This window comes from Mirounga leonina, unplaced genomic scaffold, assembly GCF_011800145.1.
Source record: "Mirounga leonina isolate KUSES-001 unplaced genomic scaffold, KU_Mleo_1.0 Mir_82, whole genome shotgun sequence".
NCBI lineage: Eukaryota > Metazoa > Chordata > Mammalia > Carnivora > Phocidae > Mirounga > Mirounga leonina.
In genome coordinates, this window is record NW_023270825.1 from 36534835 (window position 1) to 36561275 (window position 26441).

At 40.8% G+C, this 26441-nt stretch overlaps 1 protein-coding gene across 1 annotated transcript in view; it reads right to left on the bottom strand.

The window, feature by feature from the left end:
• RHOJ (ras homolog family member J) overlaps positions 1-25625 on the bottom strand; it is an 82107-nt gene extending 56482 nt beyond the window's left edge. The window contains exon 1 of the mRNA XM_034992763.1: positions 24992-25625. Coding sequence (XP_034848654.1) covers positions 24992-25235 — 244 coding nt within the window. The 5' untranslated portion in view covers positions 25236-25625. The remainder of the gene's footprint in view (positions 1-24991) is intronic.
• Positions 25626-26441: the final 816 nt, after the last annotated feature.

The window sequence follows — 26441 nt, forward strand, 5'->3', positions numbered from 1 at the left end:
CTGTAGTTTCCTTTTTTCATTTACTGACGGAATTGTTAAGCACTTACAATGTACCAGGCGGTACACTTGAGGCAGGAATGCAAAGATGAACAAAAGAACATGATTCCTCTCCTTGAGGGATCACAGTCTAGGGGGAGGAGGCAGAAGATTGTAAGAAGGAGGTGAAGTTTAAACTGTGTCTTAAAGGCTGAACAGGAGTTTTCCAAGTGGACAAGGATGGTTGAACACACCAGGTGGCTTGTACAAACATGGAAGCAAGAGTATGGGGAACACGTATAGTTCAGGTGGCCCAGTGTCAAGGTTCGCATGGAGTGGTGGTGGGGGGACATGGTTGAAGAGAGGAGTCGGAGCACAGACAATGAAGAACAGACAACTCTATTCTGGAAATGGTTGAGGTAGAATGAGTAGAAAATTGATGTGCTTGGATTTTTTTTTTTAAACCTTTCTGATGGTGGCAGAGAATGAACTGAAGGAGGGAAGACAGGCTGATTAAGAAGCACTTATAATAATCCACAGAAGAGACAATGAATAAATCAGTGACAGGAGGAATAGAGATGAGGACAGATTGAAGAGTAATTTGGCCTAGTAGTCAGTTGTTACTGTAATTATTAGATAGGACTCTGCATATGCATTTAGGAACTGAGAACTTTGATACATTTTTATAAGGGTTAGAAATGAAAATGTCCCTCATTTTATTTCAGTCTTTAGCAACTACCCAGTTTCTGCTTAACTTTTTTCCCCCATTCATCTTTTTTTTAATTTAATTTTATTATGTTAGTTTAATTTTTATAAGAAAAGAGATTGCCTTACTATCTTCACTTTTTTTCCAGTCCCGATTATTTTTACAGCTTTAAAAATTGAGATATAATTCATATACCACACATTCATCCATTCAAAGTGTACAGTTCTGTGGGTTTTTTTTTTTTAGTATAATCACAAAGTTGTGCAACCATCACCACAATCAATTTTAGATGATTTTCATCACTCCCAAAAGAAACCTTGTACCCGCTAGCAATCACTCCCCATTCACTCATTCTCCAGTCCCTGGAAACCACTAATTTACTTTCTGTCCCTATGGATTTGCCTACACTGGGCATTCTATAAAACAAAGTCCTACAATATGTTCTTTTGTGATTGGCTACTACCTTCACTTTTGCTCACCCTTAGAGCCAGGAAATTGGGAGGGGACTAAAAAATGGAGAAAACCTTTGAGAATCTGCCCTTTCCCTCCAGAGACTATAGAGTCCAGAGAAGGTACAGTTAGTTGCTTAGAGCTCTGTAAGAGGCCAGATAGAGGTAAAAAAATTTTTTTTCAGTAATGATGCTACCTCTAAATTATCATAAAAATACATAATAATATTTCCATGCATTAAATGCTTGTTAGATGCTTTATGTACAGTAGCCCATTTATTCCTTACAACATATTTATGAGGTAGGTATTTCACTTTTTTATAGGTAAGGAAATTAAGGATCAGGCAAGAGGTTACTTATTTCATATCTCACTTTGTATGAGCTCAAAAGCCATGCTCTCGATTACTGTTTGAGAACAGGAAGCACCCTATTTTTTTTAATTCCCAGGTAACTTTTCCATTTCCTTTTTATTTGCCACTTTTCATGATCTTCACATTTTCCTCAACTTGGAGTAGCTCACTTATCTTTTGGCTACTGGCCTCACCTTTTGAAGCATTAGGAAAACTCATGGTAGATCGATGAATAAAGAGGTTGTGGCATATATATATGTACAGGGGAATATTACTCAGTCATAACAAATAGTATCTTGCCATCTGTGGCAACATGGATGGACCTAGAAAGTATTATGCTAAGTGAAATAAGTCAAACAGAGAAAGACAAATGTAATATGATTTCACTTATATGTGGAATCTAATAAAACAAATGAACAAACAAAAAGTGGGAGGTACAGGCTTCTAGTTACGGAATGAGGAAGTCACAGGGATAAAAGGTACAGTGTAAGGAATATAGTCAATGGTGTGTAATAGTGTAGGGTGACATATGGTAGCTACACTTGTGGTGAGCACAGCATTCTACACAGATTTGTCGAATCACTATGGTGTATACCTGAAAGTAATGTAATACTGTGTGTCAGCGACACTTCAATTAAAAAAGAAAATAATAGCAACCAAAGATACTATCTAAATTTTTTAAAATAAACACAGTGGGCATAGTGTATCATAGAAGTGTAAAACCTCAATAGAGGACTATGGAATAAATATTGCAACAAATAAGAAAAAAGAAAACACATAAAAACATGTCTTTCTTAAACAATGGTAGGACTAAGAATCTCCCCATTTCCCCATCCTTAGATGGGGTTGGGAGAAAGCTCTATTGTGAAAGTGGGTCAGGGTAATTCCTGTTTAATCACCCAGCCAAAGGATAAGACTCATTACTTGAAAAATACAGGCATTTATATATATATAATGATTATGATTACAGAAATCACATTTTATTTATTATTTCTTCTCAATGTTTTATGAGAAACGTGATAATCTGATTCAATGTTAAACCAACTCTGGCTTATTGTTTGGATATAGACTGTGCTGTGAAGAGCTGTCCGCAGGGGTCAATGATGCATCAGCTGTCAGCTCTCTATTCTAGCAAACTTCCTTGAGTGAAGTGGCTCTAAGAAATAGCTTGTGTTTATTTTCCTTCTTTCCCACTCTCCAGGTACACTAATTTATCTTTCTCCCGTGTGCCATTGTCTAAATCTTCCTTGAGATTATTGTATCAGCCAAGTGTAGTTTTGGGAAGGTGAGACGGCTTTTCCTATCTTGAATTTAAATTTAACAAGCACTTGTGAAAATTAGTCTTTTCAAGTATCAGAAGGGAAGAAGGTATATGTGAATGCCTGAGAATGTAAGAATTTACTTGAGGTTGTCCCTTATGATTCTCTAGTTGAAGATCATTCGATGAAACCCACAGTATGGGGGAAGCTTTGCCAAGAAAAATAAAATGCAGGTTTCGGAGGGACCCCAGAAATGTGTTTCATGGGATCCCCTGCCTCAGGCATGTCAGTGTCCTAAGCACTCAAGTACCATGAGACTGTTCTCTTTGTGAAGACATCTTCACGTATGTAACTTTGTAACTCCCATCCTCATGTCAGTGTTTGATGAACACATCAGAGTATATTGAGTTAGTCGATGGACACTTTGTGCTGTTTACTCTTTCCTGAATGTTGGAAACTACCATAGTCAGGGAAATTACAGTCTATGAGGTCAGATGTTATGAAAAGACAAAGAAGTTGGGTCAAGTGTCTCTCCCACATGAACAAAAACAACAATGGCATTTATTCAACACTGATAAATATACTGACACATTGGCTCAATTAATCTTCATATGTCCTAGATGAAGTAAGTCCCATTATATCTTCATTCTACACATAAAGAAACTACAGATTAGAGAGTTAAATGATTTGGCCAAAATCAAAATGACCACAGAATGATAGAGCTGTGTGTCTAATTTAGGTATGTTTGGTGGAAAGCCCCTCTTCTTTTATTTTTAAAGAATTTATTTCTAAGTAAACTCTACACCCAATGTGGGGCACAACCCTGAGATTAAGAGTCACATGCTCCATTGTCTGAGCTAATCAGCCACCCTGAAAGCAAATCTTCTTGACTCTTCCACATGTATATGCATCCATTCTTAACATGGCTATGCAACATAATTATATGATAACATTTTGCAAAAGCATGGCTAGTTCTTTGCCCACATAACCAGAGAAAAATGATAGTTCAAGCATGACGTGTTAGAAAGAAAGTAATTTTTATTTATTTATTTAAAGATTTTATTTATTTGACAGGGAGATAGAGAGAGAGCACAAGTAGGCAGAGAGTCAGGCAGAGAGAGAGGGAGAAGCAGGCTCTCCACTGAGCAGGGAGCCTGATGTGGGACTTGATCCCAGGACTCTGGGATCATGACCTGAGCCAAAGGCAGCCGCTTAACCAACTGAGCCACCCAGACACCCCAAGAAAGTAATTTTTAAAAAAATATTTTATTTATTTATTTTATTTTGAGAGAGATCCGTGTGAGTGGGGGGCAGAGCAGAGGGAGAGAGAGAGAATCTGCAATGAGCATGGAGCCTGACTTAGGGCTTGATCCCACGACCCTGAGATCATGACCTGAGCTGAAATCAAGAGTTGGATGCTCAACTGACTGAGCCACTCAGTTGCTCATACAGAAAGTAATTTTGATTTATTTGACTAGCTGTTAATGTCACCCAGCAAGATGGTTGGGTTCACTGAATTATGGAACTGGTCAACTTCTCTGTGATTTTTCATAAGTATGCTCTAATATCCACTATAAAGGACTCATAAAATCAGAGGGGAAAGGTAGAGATGGATGCAAATAATTGTTGGAATTAAGGAAGAGCCAACATATACAAATAATTAGAAAGCATTATAACCTTTTAAATGTTCATTCACTCATTCAGAAGATATCTATTGAGTGCTAAGCGTTCTTCTAAATGCTAAAGACATGGCTCCCCATCCCCATCTGACTAGACAAATGATAAAGCAATGTGGTGTGTGAATGCACACATATATGCATGCAATATTTTTAGGTGGTTATAAATTCTGTAGAAAAATAATGCAAGATAAATGGAGAAAAATTCATTATTATATAGTGTGATTGAGGAAGACCTTGCTGAAAAAGTGACATTTGAGTGGATCCTTGAAGGAAGTTAGCAAGCCAGTCCGATGACTATTGGGCATAAGTGCCATGCAGGGGGAACCACAAGAGCAAAATCTCCAAAGGGGAAATTTGTATTCAAAAAATGGCAAAGAGATCAGGATGGATGGAGGTGAGAGTATAACCCTTAAAAAAAAAATACCTCTAATATTTTTCTCTTATCCAAGTGCATTATCTTGTACCTCCCATAAAATGTTGAATAATAATGGTAATATGGGAATGTTTGCCTTATTTCTGACTTTAGTGGAAATATTTTTAGCCTTTTCCTGTTAAGCATGATGCTGGCTTTTAGACTGACATAGATATATAAACAAAACCCCCATGTGTTTAAGTTGCCTATGGCTGCATAAGAAGCCACACCAAAATGTAGAGACTTCAAATAATAATCACTTTATTATTTCATGTTTCTCTGGGTTAACTGGACTTGGCTCATCAGCTTTTCTGCCTTATCGTACTTCAGCTTGGGCTGTAGTTGCCTGGGGGCTTGGCTAGGTTGGAGCTACCAAGATGGCTCACTCACATGTGTGGCAGTTGGTGTTACATTGTATGGGAGCTGAGCTGGAGCTGTTGACTAGAATGCCTAGTTCTTACTTTGTTTGGTCTTTCCATATGGCTTGGGCTTCATCACATTGACAACTGGGTTCTAAGAGGAAGGAAATCCTGGGCTCCAAGGTACTAGAAAATCAATTTCTCTTCATCATCTTGGGCAAAACAGTCACAGGACCAGTTGAGATCCAAGGGTTGGGAAATAAACTCCGCCTCGTGATGGTAGAGTGTCATATTTATAGAAGGAGGGGAGGAATTGACAATGGTTATCTCTGGAGGCTATCATACCATCAATTCCCTATTTTGCTGTTGTTATTATTAAATCAAATTTTGCTATTAATTTTTATAATGCTTTGTCAATCTTCATGAAGATGACTATACTATTTCTCCTTAGACCTATTGATATGATGAATTTTATGGTTTTTTAAAAAAGATTTTATTTATTTATTTGTCAGAGGGAGAGGGGGGGGGGAGAGTACAAACAGGGGAAACGGTAGGCAGAGGGAGAAGCAGGCTCCCCACTGAGCAAAGAGCCCGATTCGAGACTTGATCCCAGGACCCTGGGATCATGACCTGAGCCAAAGGCAGACGCTTAACCGACTAAGCCACTCAGGCATCCCTGGTTTTCTAATATTGAACTATCCTTAAATACTTGGAATAAATCTCTTTTGCACATGGCTTTATCTGTATGATTCTTCATGAGATCCTTAGCTTCTATGATCTGAACCAGGTCTATGGAGGCTTGTAAAACCCTCAGATTATTCTCTTTTTTGCACTTCTTTATTTACATGGAATGTATATAAATCTAGATGTGCCCCTCACCTTAAAAAGTATATTTTTGTTTGCCATTTTGAGGCCTGTTACCACTGGGCTCTGTCTCCTCAGCTTCTTTCTACTTCCTTCCTTTTTTTCTTCAGTGAATTCTGCTGTTTTGGGCATCCTTTTAAAAATATTCTGGAATTTATATCCTAGTTTTACTGGGAACAATTTGTATTTTTGTTTTCCATTTTTTTCTTTTGGATGGTTTTCAGGAAGAGGAGAAAACTGAAATCATGGTCATATCAGAAGTCCCAATATAGAAATATAAAATTTTTACAGAAGTGAATATACAAATATTAAATTGATTTTCACAAGCTCTCAATAGGTATTTTAGAGTTGAAATTCAGAAGGGAACGATTTCATTATTTATAGAAATAGGGATGAGATTATTACAAGTTACTTTTTTGTCTTCTTTTCTTTGATAGCAAATATTTTGCTCTCTCGTGGAAAGCTTGAGGCAATTTATATTGGTCCCAGGGAAAATTTTTCTCCTCCATCAACTCCCAACTGTATCTTAAAAATGTATAAATTATAGGTGTTTAACTGATAAGGATTGTTTAAGTGATAGTTGGATGCAATTGGGGAAAATGCTTTTCCTTGAAGATGGACTCCAATCACTTCCCAAATTGTGATGCGTTGAGGGTCTGAAGAACAAGTCTGGGAGTTAGCAAGAGGACCCCAGGGTGGGGGTATGGGAAAAGGCGAGCATTAACTTTAGAAGTCAGAGAATGCTAGGGAAATCAAGAAGGAAACAAATGCAGTCTTCCAAACAACTAACTTTTGGATCCATCCTAGTAGGGACTAATTGCCCTTATTAACTATTCTGTGAATTTGGTAGAGTAGGCCTGGATTTTTCACTAGGCAATAGATTGTTTGAGGTATATTATCAATAGTAAACAGTACAATTACAAGTATGTCTTTAGAATAGAGTGTTTTAATATCCAAATGTTCTCATTGTGAGTCTTTTTAAGGTTGTAAAAATGGATTTACATTCCTGATTAGAAACGATTCTTCTGGTACTGCAGCTGGGTGATCTGGGCCGTGGAGACCCTCCCCCAGCCCCACCTCACACCTGCTACTGAGGTAATGCCCACAGTTCTGAGGCGTTTCCATCCCTAAGAGGAACAAGTGGGCTGTATGTACAAGTTACAGTGTAGGAAGCAATACCTCCGGTTCTGAGCCCTATTTTGGGCACTCACACATCCACATTGCGGATGAATGTGTGAAGGGACAAATCAGGATTAACTGCATTCTTAGAGATGCAGTCCTGGGAAAGAGGATGTATGTACTTTTATGCTTTTGCTGTACTTTGTGGCCAATTATATCATGTCATTCTACACTTGTGGTGCATTTAATAAATAAAGTGATTTATTGCTAGTAGGAAACAATAACATTTGATAGTGTTTTCCAAACACACAAAATGCTTTCATGTACATTATACAATTTGTGATTTCTTGGGAATGTTTGGCTAATATAGATTAGTTGCTTAGGGACCCCTACCACACTGTGTTATCAAGAAGACCGGTTACTTCATAGATACCTGGTTTCAGTGCAAGATTACATGTTAGAGTTATGGTGGTAATTAATTTACTCAACAAGATATTTTTAGAGGCTCTTGTGGTAGAGTGAAATTGTTTGATGAAATGAGACTATAGACATTTCTAAAGAGCTTTTAAGGATAATACCATCTTTTTTTTTTTTTAAGATTTTATTTATTTATTTGAGAGAAAGAGGGAGAGAGCAAGCAGGGAGAGTGGCAGGCAGAGGGAGAGGGAGAAGTAGGCTACCTGCTGAGCAGGGAGCCCAATGTGGGGCTCTATCCCAGGACCCTGGGATCATGACCTGAGCCAAAGGCAGATGCTTAACCAACTGAGCCACCCAGGTGCCCCTAATACCATCTTTTTAAAAAAACAGACAGACATGTTGAAGTTATCTTATAGGGACGAGAACCCCAATCTGGAAAAGCACAGCTGTGTAATGGATACCTGAGGAATATGTTAATATATATCCTTCCTTCTTTTTTCTACCAAGAGAGTTAGGGTTTCTCTATCTTTGTTTCTGTTTGTCTCTGCCACACACACACACACACACACACAGATTCAGTATCAACAATGAGTTGGATTATACTTATATTTCAGTCTTCCAGAGATGTCCATGAAATTCAAGGTTGGAATGCTCATATTGAAAACATTGCTGCCAGCCTTGAGCTGATAAAATTGGTATGAAAGTTAGTCTCTGGCTACTTCACAACTTTCTCATGAAAGTCTGCAGATAGTAACCTCCCAGGATGGAAAACATGGACTTGTAGGTGACAGAATGAGGCATTTGGGCAATAATCAACTCACTAGATGTGCTCCCTCCCCCTGTGCACCTCTGTGGATCACCTAGGATGATGGTAGAGTAGGCCAATTGATAAAAATGTCATGCATAACTCCAGAGCTGGGATGGAAATGAGACCAAAAAAATCTGTAACTCGAAAGAAGAGCATCTGTCAATGCTGGGAGTTCACTGCAGAGACAAGCTGTGGGGACCTAGAGACAGACAGAACCACAGGACCTCTTTCTTAGACTAATAGGTCCTACTCTAGCAGCAGTCTCCATGGTTGATCATAATTTCCTCCTTTTCAACTCTACGCAGCAGTGTGGATAACACCTGGAGGAGGTGCCCCCAACATCTGCAGAAGTGGCTTTCAGCTTTGAATTCCATGAGAAACAAACTTAAGGTCCATTTATCTGCCGACGAGCCCCAAATTCTGCTCTTACTCATTCTTAGCACTTGTTATCAACAATGATTGGTGAGCTTAGAGCAGTATGGGCTCCTCAGTGTCCTTCCTTCTCTCCTCCTTAGCTCCTTTTTGTTTTCCAGATACACAGAGCTGAGGAGAGCAAGAAATAAAACCCGTTTTGAAGTTGCATTCCTCCACCTTTGTTCTCTTGGCATTCAGACCCAACACAATACCAAGCCACTCCCATTATGAAGGGTCCATTCACACTGAAATCATCTCAGATTCTTTGAAGGGGGAGATGCTAAAACCACTTGGAAATGGTACAGCAAGGTCATATTTAAACCTTTCTAGTCTAAATCCCTCATTTTATGGCTTAAGACAATTATCTTGGGCGTCTATGATGATGTATGATGCACTTGTCCTCACTAGGGCATCCATTGTGTTCCTGATCCTGGAAAAAGTGCTACATCCTTTCTTTGGTGTTAGAAATATAATCAACATTTATAATCCAGTGCCTACTATAAGCCCATGTATGACGGGGGGAAGTGCCTTGCCTTAGTAGGAAGAGCCTGGCAGAGGAGAAAAGCAGTTATTTTAAGGGGGGTATTCACACCACCAAGAGACAGCAGAGAAGGAGGAAGAAAGCTTGGGGGATTTTATTGCCTCAAGAGACTGAGCATGACAATATAGATATTAGAGATAGGCATAATGCCAGATTCTTTAGTACAAAATTCCAATTCTGCCTTTTGAATGTCTATGTCTAGTCATTGAGCAACAGTGTGCATGAAGGAGGAAGGAGTTTGGCAGTCTTTTGTAATTTGGGCAACACTTGGATGTTTTCTAAGAACTGCAGCTCTCACGTGACACACCTGCTCTGACTTAATGGATCAGAACTCCAGGCAGCCCCTGCCTTCCAACAGCACATTTCCTGGGGAGGGAGAAGGAGTTACCCAGTCGGGGAGTCCCAGGACCAGGCATTACTGTGCTTGTCTTCATCCCTAGAATACAAGAAACTTTATATTTCTGAGACTTGATGTTAAAATGAGGAAAGAGCAGATAGGGCGCCTTGGTGTCTCTGTCGGCTGGGCGTCCAACTCTCGATTTCGACTCAGGTCATAATCTCAGGGTCGTGAGATCGAGCCCTGCGTTGGGCGCTGCACTGGGTGTGGAGCCTGCTTAAGATTCTCTCTCTCCCTCTCCTTATGCCCCTCTCCTCTACCCCCTCTAAAAAAAAATGAGAAAAGAGCAGAAATTTGGGGAGTAATAGAGGAGGATCACCCTCTGTACTGAGGAAAGGATCCTAGTGGGTCTTAGTAGAAAAAGTCCTGAGAGTTTGGGGCTGAAATAACCCTGTCCTTGAAGAATTATGGAGAAAAATTTTACTTAATTTTCTCCTTCCATAGATTGGATAGACATTGCTCAGGAGTAGACTTGCATTATTCCTTCTGAATCACTGATTAATTCACCACAGCAGAGATATGCAGTCATTTCTGACTTCTTTTACATCACAGTATCATTTCCATAACTGAATTTCTATGATTCTCACATATACCATTAAAATATTTCTGAAGTATTTTTTTCCTAATAAAGGACAAAATTTAAATAGTATTAGCATGAAATTTGGCTGATCAGGGGCTTCTTGTCAAGTTAATACACCACGAGGCCTTTCTCTTAAAAGATGTACATTCCTTTCATGTAGAATTCACTGGATGAAGGTACTGCAGAGGGGCAGGGAAACTCTTAATGCATACACCACAGAAAGTTTGGGATTCTTCAAAAAAAGAAGTAGGAGAACATGGAAAGACTAAATAAGAACAAAAACAATTTTTATGAAGCTTTTTCTTGAGTATGCCATATATCTTTCAAAGGCAGATTATTGATTTTAAGAACCATGAAAAGAAAAAAAAATGTGCATTAAATCCTCTGCAGTCTCCATTTTCAAAGATACTTTGTTTAAAGGTTTATTGGTGTCCATTTACAAAGAAATAGAAAAATGGCAACAACTTTTAATGGACAAATAGATCATTCTGTGGGCTAATCCTTCTCACCCTCGAAATGCTTTACTTGGTGCTTTTTCTCTGGGCTCTGAGTTAATTGCAGGGGTTGTGGGAATAGCCAGACATTGGCTGTAAAATCAGAGCTAAGTGTCTCTGTCAGTAGAATAGAAATTCTTTTCCTCACTTCACAGGGAATAGGCTTCTAAACTGTTCATGAGGTGGTGAAAGATGGGGAGGCTGAGGTAGTGATGCAATCAGAAAGGAAATCTATTGGGGGGGGTTTCCTAGCTCCTTGTGACATTGAAGGCAAATAAAACTTGTTTTCCCAAATGTTCTGTGGATGCTTTGAAAGTTCTGTTAATCTATATTCCTGACCCCCTTCCATTCCTTCCCCATCACTGTAAGCTCTAACTTGAAAGTTTAGAAATCATTTGGGGACCCATGTATCAAACTAGGCATGATGTGAAGTAATTTCTTTTACTGTGTAAATTACTATACTTAAGGTTAGTTGATGATGTAGTAGGGTCCAAAATAACTCACGATCTCTTGTAGGTACCCCAGAAGTCTTATACCTTGGAGCCTAAGATTCTCCTTGTATCCAGAAAAAGCTGAGCTCTAGACTACCCTGGAATAAGATGTCTTTTGTGAAACTGACATTCAATCTGTGGTAACTGGTGAGGTTGCCAGATAGGATGTCGGGCTAAATAAACTTTTAATGTGTTAATGGGTAGAAAGTAAATGAAGCATAAAAGTCATTCAGGATGATTTGTAGTCTACTGCATACTAAATCCTAGTAAGACTAGCATATCTGTTACAATGATTGGATATTCAGTATTATAAAACACAGTGATCTCTGGTAACCACAGGGACCAAGATACCTCCTAGAATACCAAAAAATGTGTCAACCTACGGAGCCAAGATTAATTCTGGGATTCGAAGAAATCCCGTGTTTTGAAAGCCGTAACATGCTATTGTAATGTAGATAAACCTGGGAAAAACTTAATAGAGACGTATTAAAATGCTGGGGGAGAAATGCAGTACTCTTCTATTGAGAACTTCAGTCCTTTACATTAGTCAGACTGACGTACTTAAATAATAAGTGAAAAAGAAAACAAAAGACAGAAGTGCTTGAAAAGATTATTTAGTTTAGATTTTTACATCCTGTGAAGGACTGTACGTAACCCTTTTGATGAGATGCCCATTCCTATGGAACCATTACAAAAGCTACCGCGTGCCAGCCATGGGTTTGAAAGGCAAGCTGATAATGACTGACTGAAACTGAATTTGTGAGACGCTACCCATTAAAAATGGGGAAATACAAGGTCAGATATCTATGAAGGGAGTTGGAAAGATCTGGGAGTATTGTCTGAAGAGAAGGAGGAAAATTTCCTCAGTCTTCAAATATATTAAGAGTCATCATTCTGAGGATGATAATAAGGAGTTCTCCATTTTTGCTGAGCTTGGGTGAGAGCAAATAGCTTGGATCTGCTGCCTGATGGATTCCGTTTATCTAAAAGGAAGGACTTGGTATGGAGAATTAGTAAGAGGGTAAATGAATGCAATGAATAGAATAAAACTTCTACAGCAAAGTTTGTACCTAATATTGACACTTAAGATTTAACGTTCAATATCTCATTTGAAAAGTTTGGTTAATAACATGTCTACTCTAGAAAATTCTTTTTTTTTTTTTTTTAAAGATTATTTACTTATTTGACACAGAGAGAGAGAGCTCATGCACACGCGCACACAAAGCAGGGCGAGGGGCAGAGGGAGAGGGAGAAGCAGGACCCCCTCCTTCCCCCCTGCTGAGCAGGGAGCCCAACTTGGGGCTTGATCCCAGGACCCCGGGATCATGACCTGAGCTGAAGGCAGATGTTTAATGACTGAGCCACCCAGGCGCCCCTACTATGGAAAATTCTTAAGGCTCTTATTTACCAGCTTGAACTATGGCAAATGTCATATGAAATTCATTTTAGTTGAGGAAAGAAGCATTTAGTGCTCATAGTGCAAGCTTATCCAACATGAGCAGAAAGGAGTCTTGAGAGAGAGAGAGAAAGAGAGAGAGAAGCCAGTTTCCTTCTCATATCTCTTACTTTGGCAAGTATAAAATGCCTCATTATTAATATATATGAACATGTTCATTGCATTTCTTGCAAGCATACCAGCTGAAAATTAGTATGCTTTCTAGCTAATGAATGCTTGTGTTTTATATATCATTCATAATTCCTAGGAGTTTTATGCCTGTTATACATTAAGGAGATTATTGATTTACTGTTTTTCCTCATAATTAATCTCATTATCTGGGAAAAAAAGCTATATGGCATATACTTTAAGGAATTAAGCTTTTCTTTTTGTCTCTATAACATCCAAAAAACAGAGATAAAACAGAACTCCTTTATATAATTAGGAAAACAGCTTTTGCCTGGTTAAATCCCCCAGATCTCACAAGTTTGAAATATGACTAGAACAAAATATTTTAGAATTTTTTTCCTAGAAAAATAAAATTGTTTTGCAAGTTCTAAACCAAGCCAATACAATATTTCTGAATGTATGTTTATGATGCTTAGGATATAATTACAGAGGAAATAAATAGGTCTTAAAATGAAGCCTTATTTATTCTGAGTGGTCTGGCCTCACTGAGGAGATAACATTTGAGCTCATAGATTTGAATCCTTTCTGCCACTTCCCAGCCTTGTGATGTTGGACAGGTGACTTCTCTGAGTTTCAGTTTTCTCATCCATGAAATGAAGATACTTACTACCTAGAGAAATTGTGGGGCTCGAAGAAGTAAGCAAAAGTAACACAGGGTTTGACACGTACTAAAGACTTAGCTGAATAGTATTAGTGAATTATGATTATTTTTTTTAAGTAGGCTCCATGCAAAGCATGGAACCCAACACGGGGCTTAAACTTACAACCCTGAGATCAAGACCTGAGCTGAGATCAAGAGTTAGAGGCTTAACTGACTGAGCCACCCAGGCACCCTGCAAATTACTGTTTTTACTAATCAGCTGTAGATTTTCCTGCAAAAGGATCAGGAAGCAATTTTGTTCACTGTGTTGCATTCTGCTCAGGCTACACAGAGCATTGTTTCTCCCCTCTTGGCAAGCAGAATCACATTCTGAGGCTTGATTTGCTAATTTGTATTAAAACAGCTGGAGAAACTCCAAAGGAAGGCTGGGTCCCCACTAGCAGGATTGTTTGTCAACTGGTTGACCCGGTAACTGTGCCTGAGTCCCAGTTCTGAGATTTCTGCCTCCCCCAGAATTGACATGGTATCTCTTTCAGGAACCGGATTCTAGCCCAAGGAGGAGCCTTTCTGGATGCTCAGTAACTGCATTTTAAGAGGTTTTCCATTTTTGTTTTTCCCCAATGTAGGTCAAAGCGTGAAGAACAGAAGGATTGGCCGAGGGGAAACAGATGTTTATATTCATTTCATAATCGTAGGGCTGGGTGGTTGTGGAAGAATAGTACAGAGCATCCAAGACGTCCAGAGCTACACCAAAACCACCCCCAGGGTCCCTGGCTCCTTCCTGTTTTTTAAGACTCCTTTGCTTCTTCCCCTGAGAGGAGGCGTTCTCTAAAATTTCCCTCAATGAGCCCACCAACAGTCTTCTGGTCAGGCCAATGATTGTTTTCCAAACAGCAGGCTCAGTGAACAGAGAGATTGATTGTGGAACTTTGTCAGTCACAGCCGAGGCTGTTCTCCCAGCAGCTGGTGCTCAGGGCACCCCAGTTTGCTTAGTTGGCCCCTTTCTGCTGTCTTACAATTCCTACTCCTCTCTGTTCTATGCTCCGAGGCTTCCCAGCCCTCCCCGCCCCAGCCCTCTCCCAACACTTTCTGAGTCTCAGCCTCCTGCATTCTCTTTCTTCCAGGATCTCTCTACGCCCAGCCATGACAGCAGGTCTTTGACGAGAGCACTCTGGTCCTCACTTAGGAATTTGCTAGTTGTTTCTTTTTTTTTTAGATTTATTTATTTATTTATTTATTTATTTATTTATTTATTTATTTGAGACAGAGAGAATGAGAGACAGAGAGCATGAGAGGGAGGAGGGTCAGAGGGAGAAGCAGACTCCCTGCCGAGCAGGGAGCCCGATGTGGGACTCGATCCCGGGACTCCAGGATCATGACCTGAGCCGAAGGCAGTCGCTTAACCAACTGAGCCACCCAGGCGCCCTGCTAGTTGTTTCTGAGAGGTTCTAAAGGCCTTTTCTGTTTTGTGCGACTTTCCTTGTCAGAGACTCCCAAGTCAAGAAATTGTATATGTGGATATGTATTTTTAAGTTGCTTTTTACTGATGGACTGTTTTATCATAGAACTGTCCCTCTTGACTTGATTTATAGGCACCTTATAGTATAAAGAAAGGTTTTCTGAACTTGCTAAATTACATTAGATTGAACTATATGACCTTATGATATCCAAAAGATTTTGAACTGTAAAATGGAAGTTTCGTAGGTTCCATCTAATAAGAAATGCTTAGGATGCTTGTTGAAATCTATATTTATCTCTCTTTCTCTCAGTGGGTTTGATATAGCAGACTAAGGCTATGGCATGGACTAAAGAATCTGCATTTTCAACAAGCAGGTTTTTCTGATGAGCAGGCAAGTTTGGGAAGTACAGGTATGTCATTTGTAGCAGAATAAACACCTCATTCAATATGGTGCTTAGGGCAGTTTCTATTGTTTATGTGGGTCTACTATATTTTAGCAGAAGAAATCTCAACTTAGTGATTATAGTAAAGATTACTAGGAGTCCAGTAAAATCTGTTTGCATTTTCTTTGGGCGTAAAGCTAACCTCTGTCACAATTACATGTGGCCCAGGGTCTAACTTCTCTGTAATGAAGTGTGAACAGAAGTGAGGCATGCCACTTGTAAATCTGGCCCACAGCACCGCTCCTTGCCCTCACTCCTCCCTATTCTTTTATCGTCCACTGTCTCGACACATGGCACTATTAAGCCCCAGGTAACAGCAGAGTCACAAGATGGAAAAAAGTCCGTGAATGGCCACATGGGGCAGAACCATCTCATCAGTACGAACACTTGCCCCGCCTGTTATATGAGCAAGAAATAGAATTCTAATAGTTTGAATCATTATATGCTCAAGTCTATTTGTTACAGTATCCTAGTCTATTGAGTGTGGTGTTATTACAAGAACCTAAAAAAAAAAACAACAACAGCAAAACTGTACTGTTGGCTTAGCTGTTCAGTGGCAAGTGATAAAAAAAAAGAGTCTGGAAAGATCGAGATCTATGCTCTCCTGTGGCAAGACTGTAGTTTTGCAAAACTATTATCTGTGAAACCTGGAAGGTACTGAGTTCCTACAGTGTCTGTAGCACTCAAAGGAAAGACTAGGGAAAACCAGAATGTTATTGTATGTTAATTGTTACTTATTGTGTTTAGCAAGGTGTTCTAAGAAAGAAAAGAGCTGAATCGGTTGGTTTTTTTAAGCAGAGATTGATAGAACACAGGTATTGATGGATTTACAGAGTTGTAAAATTGATTATTTTTGGATTCCACAAATAGAAGATACAATTAAAAAAGGAGCCATAAATGTCCATTTCTCTGTTTAAGCAGGAGAATCAAAGATACGATCCCTTGACTCTAAACCTCCTGCTTCATACAGCCTCTTGGTGGCTATTGTTAATTTGAGGGGAAAAATAAAAGACATTGGCTACAGGAGGCAGACAAATAAAGTATGTTTAAGAAGTATGTCTAAGGAAGACATACTTTGGTCTTGGATGTTGTTACTGGTCCATGGAATTTACCAGAAACCTGGTAAGTTTTTGAGACTTGTGTTTCCAAAGAAATGCCAAACTTGGACGGAATACGCTTATAGCTTTAAAACTACACTGAGTCCCCAAATTGTACAAGCAAGAAGCAGGCTGTGAAAATGTTGTAGTCCCTGAGGAAAACATGCTCCCAAAGGCCTCATTGAGATGTGTGTCACGGAGGGCAATGGATGAACAAGAAGAACCTCCTAGACCTGAGCCAGGAAAAGTCAAGACTAATAGAAGCAAAGTCAAGACTAAAGGAAGCCTGAATTTCTCCTCCCAGAGAATAGCATCAGGGTCAATTCCCAGACACTTCTTCCATTGACAGCACAGAGGGTCTTCCCAATGTTTGCTATCAGGATTCTGTTATTGCCATGTGTCTCCCATTCTTTCCTTTTATGAAGGGGTTTTGAAAATTTTAGTTATTCCATCCCTGTTCTACCATTGTTTAAGGGGTGATTGTATAAATGGGGCAGATGATGAATCTCCTATTGCACCACAAGGAACCATGTCTCCATCAGATGGAAAGAGCTGTGTATCACCTGCAAACACTGGACTCTGACCTGGTGCGGTGACAGAATAGGACTCTGGGAGGTCCTTCTGTGGAAAAGGGCAAGTTGGTTTTACATGGGGGAAAAGTGTGGACGGATATTTAGTGGCTGGAGAGTCTGATACAAGCAGAGATGTCTGGTCTCCACTGAAATCTATTCTTCCCTCTCTTGGGCCTGCAGGTGGGTTTCCTATCCCAGCCTCTCTTAGACTGAGGCGTGGCCTCAGGACTCATTTACAAGTCCTCCGGAGTGTGACTGGAAATGATGTCTGTCACTTCCAGGTTTGGCCCACAAAACTTTCCATTTGAGTTTGTCCATGTTCTTTCATTAGGCTGGTTGGATGCAGGTAACTATGAGATCTCAGGGGATGGCAGGGTCACAAGATGGAAGGAGCCCAGGTATCTAGATGACTAAATGGAGGGAAGTGGCCCCACTGACTTGATTACTTGCCCAGGACTGTAACATCAGCAAGAAACACCCTGCCATGGTGTTAATCCCTTACATGTTTGGGTTAGGTTAGCATACCCTAACAGTGGCTTTTTGATTAATGCTAATAGCTATAATGCTCTACACTGCTTATGTTGTTTGTGTACTGTCTCATGGCCTCTGTTTACTCCTTTACAAGTCATTTAACCTTGAGCATATTGGTTAATATCTTTGTGCCTTGATTTCCTCATCAGTAAAATTGGGAAAAGAATATACCTCACAAGAGCATTGTGAGGAAGCCGTGAATTGATGTATGAAAATATTGCAAAATGCCTGAATCATAGCAAAGACTCTGGAAGTGTACAGCTACTGTTATTGTTGTTAATACATGTACTAGTGACATTTGAGTTTCATAATTAACACTACCACACTGCTTGTTGGATCACATATGGCTGTAGAGACTCATGCTAACACCGGAAACGAAGAGCACTGGAAATAAAAGCTGTGGAAATAAAACCAGGTGGATACACATGAATCAAATCCTTTTGTTTCATGAAAATTGGACACATTCAAGAAGCTGGTGGACTTCAGAGCTTTTAGGAACAATGCCAGGCCACTCTGTGACTCACAGTTGGTCTCTATTGAATTCATGATGGAATTTATCCTGAGTTACACTCGGAAAATTGACTGTTTGGATTCTGCTGACTAACCCAACAGGTGGCATGGATTTTTGTATGTGGGAAGGTAAATTTTCAGCATCATATCAGCATCTGCATCCATACACAGAGGGTAGGGTCTCCGTCATAGGCCCTTGCAATCTTGTGCTCAGGATTGATGAGGGAGAGTGTTTCTCTTGAGTTTTCTTACCTGTCCTTTCCTGAGAGGTCTTATGTTTGTTGCCCATCTTCATGATGCCTTTTTAAAACAGGCCAACTGTACCCAAAACATAAATGTCCAATGTGCTGGGCCGTCCCTGAGCCAAATTTGTTATTTGTCTCACACTAAGAGGGAGAAATGGCAGATTTTGAAAAAGCTATTCCCGAAATAAAATACTGTTTCCCTGAAGCCCAACCTCCATGGGCAGGTTGGTAGTAAAATTTATGAAGGATTTCCTAGCCTGGAAGTGAAGGGAGTTAGAACATGTGGAACTAAGTGTCTTGGTCACAGGGAGCCTGTCCACTGGAGCCTGAATTGGTCTCGCTCCTTGGTTTGTTGCCAGCTAAAACTGGAATGCAGGACTGCTGAGAACTGCAGATGCTGTTTCCAATCCTGGGAGCATGGTTGTTTTTGGGTCACAGATACTTAATTTTCTTGATCCCTCTTCTGTTCTTCTTTCTTACTCCCAAGAGCTGTAGCTCACAATTCATAGTCCCTGCAGTTTGCTTTGGCTTTCCGAGTGTAATTTGCACCCTTGAAGCCTCTGAATGTGCTTGCTTCCAGAAGCATCGCAGGGTGGAAGGAACTGTTCATGTGATTCCCGCCACTGCCCCTTTGGTGTGGCCTCCAAGCGTCCAGAAAAAGCATCAGCCACACATTACACCCCCTCAAAAGGAGATATTGAGAGGTTGGATACCTACAAGATTTTGTGTTTTTGAGCCCCATTGCATTTAGAAGGAACAGAGTAAGTGAGTCCACTGGTCCATTCTTGTCTCCTCTTACACAAACTTCTTTTATATTTTCATCTGAGGTTAAAATCTGGTGATTTAGTTCATAGTCCCATGAAAGTTGTTTCAGGTTTCCTTTTAGCTTATAGAAAATGAATCTCATCCATTCTCTAGAGACTCTCAAGTGTCTTCAGAAAGAGCAAAAGAGAAACTCCTGACTAAATATTCCCAAATGGGTAGAACTATGTCACAAACCTTTATAGGCCCAGGATTTGGTTTTATTCACTTTCTATTATTTTGTGTTACTCCCCCTCCCTGGTGGATTGGACAGTTTCCCCTGATCTGGCCATTAAGTTGTGATTAAGTCTACCTTGGATGGATCACCATTTAATTTAAGGTGAAAAAGCTAGACTTGACTTTCAGCTCTCTGTGAAAACGACTTCCTTTTCTATCTCACTCAGCTGATAGAACAGCTAGATTCCCACCCCACCCCCGTGAATGCTGTGAATTTCCTGCATAGATGGCTGGATTTGCAAATAGCAACTTCAACAGTGAGTTTTGAAACACAGGTGGTTTTTTGACAAATTCTAGGAGGTACGGGTGATAGAAGAAAGGGCCACAGACAAAATCGGTTCTAAGCCAGAGGCTGATGGACATGGTGAATGAGGTACACCGTGCACAGGCCCCAACATGAATAGGCTTATTTGACACACCCGTGTACATGAACATATAAACCATGGATGATCTAACTTGACACACAATCTAAGAAAACAGGAAATGGAAGTGTTATCCTTATGTCATATGTTCTGTGAAACAGAAGCATGAGTGGCCCTATCTACTTTCATCCTGCTGCCCCTAACTTTTAGTCCTAGCCCTTGTTTGAACTTGGGGTCACTCTGAGGCATGTTCTGTATATAAGAACTGTAAGTCTTTGAGGGGGCCTCTCAAAATTTAGGTAGGCTTTTGAATATAATGCTCACGGAGCAATTTGCAGCTCATCTGTTTCCAAATGAAATTTATGCATTGCAGAGGTACATTATTCAACAGATGTGACATTGGATGCTTGGGTCAAGAAAACTCAATGCTATGTTACAATTCCAGTAGAGATAAAATAATACTTGTGAACAAAATAGTTCAAAAATAGAATAAATTTAAAAATTTCTAAACATATTCATTCCTAAAGATTGGACCAGCCATTTGTTCGTTTATTCAGTAGTTTCAATGGGCTAGAAATTACCTAAGCACTTGAGGGACAAAGGTGATTAAGACATATGAACTCGTTTATTCAATAACTATCTATTGAGAATCTACTGTATGTTGGGGTCTTTTTTAAAAGTTGGATAGAGAGCAGTGATTAGATAGAGCAGTGATTAGTGTCCTCATGGAGTTCACATTCAAGTGTGGGATAAAAATGGTAAGCAAATAAATAGAAGTATAATGCCAGTAGTGTGAAATGTTATAGGTATGTAGCAGGATAAGTGGCTAAAGAGTGACTCTGTGTGTGTGTGTTTGTGTTTTTGTGTGTGTATGTATTAAATAATGTGGTCAATTGAAGCTGAAGAGGATCTGAGGGAACAGTGTCAGGCTGGGGGAAGGGCAAGTGTGAAGTCTTCAAGGAAAGTGGGATATCAGTGTGTTTGAGGCATACCAAGATGGCTGGTATGGCTAGAGCAGAATAACTGAAGAGGAGACTTAGGTGATGGGGGGTGGAGAGATGACAGGGACCAAGTCATGGAGTGCCTTGTAGACCATGATGAATGATGGGTCTGAGTGTGAAGGGATTGGGGGATTTGGGCTGTGAATAGCCCCCCTGCCAGCTGTGTGGAGAGCTGACTAGAGGGGGGCAAGGATGGAAGCAGGGAACTGAGAGGTGACTACAGTAGTTTAGATGAGACATGATGGTTTTGGTTCTAAGCAACTGGGTGCAAGAAAGTGGTCATGTACTTGCATGGGGAAGTCTAGGAGAGGACTAGATTGGGGCAGTTAACGAATTTTGTTTTAACAGGTTAAATTGGAGATGCCTATTAGATATTCAGAGGGACAGTTGGATCTATGAGGCTGGGTCTCAGGGGGAATATTGGGACCAGAAATATAAATGTGGGAGCCATTGGTAGATAAATAATAATTAAAGCCATGAGACTAAACACAACCAACTTGGGTATGAGTATAAATCAAGAAGGGAACTGAGGGACTGAACACTGAGGTTTGCCAACATATACTGTTTGGGAAGAGACAGAGTAGGCAGCAGAGGCGATGGAGAGAGATTTGACAATAAAGGGAATAAAAGCCAGGAGAAGCTGTTATCCCAGAAACCAAGCAAAGAAACAGTAATAAGCCATAAAAAAGCCTCCAAGCCATCCAGTAAGATGAGAGCTGAGAACTGACCATGGGATTTGGCAAGACACAACCTTCTCCCTCAGGAGATTCAAGCACAGTGGAAGTGGGAAAAACAAGAAAACAGATAAATTGCTCTATATTGTGGAAGCTGTCTTCTAGAAATGTAAAGAAATTTCTGGAGATGGGTTGAAGATGGAGCAAGGAACTCTCCTTATGGAGTCAAGGGGGCTTGGAGAAGAAGGATGCTGGGAGGAAAGATGCCTGCAGGAGATGTACTTTTGGGCAGAGGGAAAAGAACTAAGATTCATAAAACTTAAATATTTTATCTAGCTGGTTGTTAATTTTTTTTACAATCACTCATTCAAAACTGTTATTTCCCCTCCCAATTTAATATCCCACTACTATTACTCCATGCATATTTTATCAATTATCAATACATGCGATTACTGTATTATAAGTACATTACATACATCTCATCACATCCTACTCCATTTGGAGGATACTCTTCAAATTGTATTTTTCTTTGTTGTAGTCTTTATCTTTTTAATTTAGAGGTGGGGAGGGGCAGAGGGATAGGGGAAGAATCTCAAGTAGGCTCCATGCCCAGCACGGAGCCTGATGCAGGGCTTGATCTCACAACCCTGAGATCATGACCTGAGCTGAAATCAAGAGTTGGATCCTTTTTTTAATTTTTTTTTAAGATTTTATTTATTTATTTGACAGAGAGAGACACAGCGAGAGAGGGAACACAAGCAGGGGGAGTGGGAGAGGGAGAAACAGGCTTCCCGCCGAGCAGGGAACCTGATGCGGGGCTTGATCCCAGGACCCTGGGATCATGACCTGAGCCGAAGGCAGACACTTAACGACTGAGCCACCCGGGCGCCCCGAGAGTTGGATGCTTAACTGAGCCACACAGGCGCCCCTGTAATCTTTATCTTTTAATTACATTTTAATTTCCTTTCCTAACTGTGTGCAAGTGTAGAGAATTTACTCTTTATAATAATAGCTACTATGTACCTCACACCATGTGTGAGTCACTGTTCTAAGAATTTCACAGGTATTAATTTATTTTGTTCTTACAAACACTCCTAATGCTTCTATTGTCCCTTTTCTTTTCTTGTGATAACTGAGGGACAGAAATGTTAAGTAACTTGCTCAAGGCCACACAGCAATGGCAGTGCCAGTATTAGAACTAAGCTCTCTGGCTTCAAAGCCCACCATCTTGAATAGTATGTTCAAGTATGCTTCCATCCTTATTATTGTTATAGCTCTACTTTCCTGGGATGGGTAGCTGTTAGGGAAAAATCCTCAAGGGATAGTCTCTCTTAGACTTCAGCTGCAATTTTCTAAAGACTCAGGAATTCAGTTGCTGCTTGTGATTTCAGAATGCACCAGTAGGACCCAGGGATTGGATACTGGATACTTGTCCATATGGAGAAGAGAGGTAAAACCATAGAGTAGCCAAAATCTTTAAGGTGCTTTGGTACTCAAATAACAGTAAGTATATACACATTTGAAATGTAAAATAATTTCATCCTGGTGGAATCTAGTGGTAGCTCAGCCTTTGTTTGAGCTCTAAGATATTTTTTATAGGTTGACTTTATCCCTAAAGATGGTTTTATCCTCTTTTTTCTTATACTAGGCTGATAACTGGTTCAACCAATAGATGGGGATTGGGATACATCATTTTCAAAAGCACTTGAGGCCTCTCCCTTTAGTCAATTTTGGGCCTCACCTTTGATCTAAAAGTTTGTGAAATTAGGTACCAGCCAGTTTTCCTTTCCTGGCAGAAAGAGGGTGTAGAATAAATAACCTTTGCTAAGATGTTTCCATGTCAAGTATCTCAGTAACTTACTTAAGTCCCGGACCTCTTAATCTTATTAGTTCCCCGCCCCCCTCCTCAGAGTGAGTCTTCTGTTCTCTTTATTCTGTTCTCATTAAAATGTTCTTCTCTGGTCACGGTCATTATACTTTCGGAAAAGCTTAAGGGAGCCAGACTTAAAATTTGCTCTTAATTTTACAAATATATATATATATATAAAAAGCCTCTGGGAAGTGGATATTATTTTCACTGTGGTACTGTGGTACTCTCCCAATGTGCCATGTAATATTGTCGTAAATCATGTAACTGTAGGAGAAGGAGGGGACTTAGGTGATTGTTTAGTTCTGGAAAAGAAGCTACTTCCTAACAGAGAGAGGATTTCAAAAGGCCACATAGCAAAGTCAACATTCATACAGGTTTCCTGTGGGCCACTTCCCCTTTGCTGAACCTGACCCAAAGCCAAGGTAAAGGAAGGGAAAATTTTCTCTTATGAAATCTCAATCTCTGATAACTCACCAAGCTGATCACTCTGTTGAAAAGAGTTATAAAATTAGGGTACTATAAACTTGAAGAATTTCATGAACTTGTTTTTGAGGAACAATAGATATATTTTGGAAATTAAGAGAAAAAGTAAGAATGAAAATGGAAAAATTGATGGGGCGCCTGGGTGGCTCAGTTGGTTAAGTGTCTGCCTTTGGCTCAGGTTATGATCCCAGGGTCCTGGCATCGAGTCCCGCATCAGCTCCCTGCTCAGTGGGGAGTCTGCTTCTCCCTAGGCCCCTCTCCCTTTGCCCCTCTCCCTGCTTGTGCTCTCTTTCCCCCCCTCTCTCAAATAAATAAATAAAATCTTTAAAAAAAATGGAAAAATTGAGATAAGCTATCACATTGTCAAGTACACCTACAAACTTTAGAACACTCAGAAAATAAAAGTAACTGAAAGGATTAAGTTGTGACTACCGCATTTTAACTGTCATGCCTTAAAATATTTTATGTCCAATTTAATCCTTTCTGGACATACTCTAAAACGATTCAAATGTTATTTTTCTCTTTATTTTTACTTTAAAAACACATTAATTAAAAGTGTTTCTTTGAATTCAAGATACAGACTGCCTGATGGATACTTAAAACCTTTCAGTACTCCCCCCGCCCATCTACAGCCCCAGGAAGATAAAATCACAGGAGTACAGCCACCGATTGTTATAGAAAAATGAGTGTTCTAATGTTTGTTAATCTTACCATTTCATTTAAGAATGGCGTGAGGTAAATATATGAAAAGTGGCAACAATACTTCTTTCACTAGTTGTGTGGTTAGTGGTGATTTTTTTTTTTTTTAATGGTGTTGCAGTTACATTTTAGAATGTTCCCATAAAAAGTTATGAATCTTCCCAAGAACGTTGCGTGAAATCTCTGGCCCCAAAGCCTGGAGGGCAGTTCAGGGTATTTCCCCAGTATTCGTCATTTGATTTAAGGAGGGGGGTGGGGAGTTGTGAGGATACCAAGGGACGGACGAATTGCCCTAACCGTTCCAGCAGAGACCTTGGCTGAGTGTTTCGCTCCGGGACCCGGCGGCGGCCAGGCCCGCGGCCCCTACCGGCTGCCCTGCGAGCTAAAGCAGGCCCCTCTGAAGTTGGGGTGTGGCGGCCCGCATCGCGCCCCCCGTCCGCAGGGCAGGGTTTTCCGCCTTCCCTTACCTGCATAGTGGTCAAACACAGTGGGCACATACTCCTCTGGGAAGGCGTCGTTGGCGTAGCTCATCAGCAGGCAGGTTTTCCCCACGGCGCCGTCCCCCACCACCACGCACTTGAGCATCTTCTTCTCCTCCGTTGCCCCGCAGCCGCAGCGCCTGTCACCGCGCTCGGTGCAGCTCATCCCGGCGGCTCCAGCTGCCGGCACCCGGCAGCCGCTGTGGCTTCTCCTGCTTCTCCCGAAGCCCATGGAGCGCGGGAAGCGGGCGAGCGGCGGGCTCGAGATCACCCTGCCTTACTTAGGGCGCCTGGGATCACACGGACCTGTCCCAGGCAGCCGGCACATGCCCTCGCGCTTACCATACTGGTCAGGAAAGGTGGCACACATTTGGGAGAATGATTAAAAGCATCTGTCCCTTTCCCCTTTAGTGTGAGTTAAGAAACCCTCATTTTTTCTCCGAATTCGCTGTGCTCTTCCCCTCTCCAGCCTGGCTAGAAGACACGGTGGAATTCTGCTAAATCTTCCCCCTTTTCCACTTCACATCTAACATGGAGGGAAGCTGGGCTTTTTAATGGAGTTTTCCCCTTGCTTCCTCCAGCTTGCCGAGTACCAGGAAATCATGGGTTTCCTGCTGCATTCCATATTAGGATCAGTAGGCTGGGGAAGGCTGCAACAATGGGAGCTCTGTGTGTGTGTGTGTTTGTACTTGTGGGGAACGCTGCCAGGGCATGGAGTGGGAAAACACTAGGGGTCCCACTGCAGGCTCAAGCTGTCCGACTTCCTGTTTCATCTGCTGCTGGGGAGGCTGTTTGCCTGGGGCTGGCTGGGAAGAAGCTGACGACAGGATGGAAACTGGGGAGTGCTGTCTGCCACAGAAACAGAGGGAATGGTTTAAGTAAGCAGAGAGAACCACACCAGCCGTTGTAGGATAACAGATGACATCATCCCTCACTGAGTCACCAGTGAAAAGCTCTGCAGAGTAAAAATGGACAGTTCTTCACATACTTAAATGAGAAACTTTAGGCAATTCATCCAGGCGATAGAGAAGAAAACCTTCCAGAATTACACTGTTTCAAAGGGAAACATTCTTATAGATCATAGGTATGTGTGATCAAGTTTATGAGTTGCCACATTTGAGCACAACGCTCAGATGTGTACTCCAGACACAAACATCTTTATGGTTGTAGCACATAAGAAATCAACCAGACGTGGGACGTTTGCATCTTCTTATTTTAGCGAACAAACACACACGTGCTTGGCTCACAGTCTTGGAACTGAGAGTATGTGGGATGGCTTTATTGGTTTGCTTCTGGTCCCCAAATGCTGCTTTTGCTTGGATGGTTCCCTTTGAGCTTTACTCCTATCCGCTTGGGTCAGCCTGGTTCTCGGCCGTTATGAAGGAGCCATCGGCAGCTCATTTATTTGTCTGTTGGGTTGCTCAAAATGAAGCTCCTT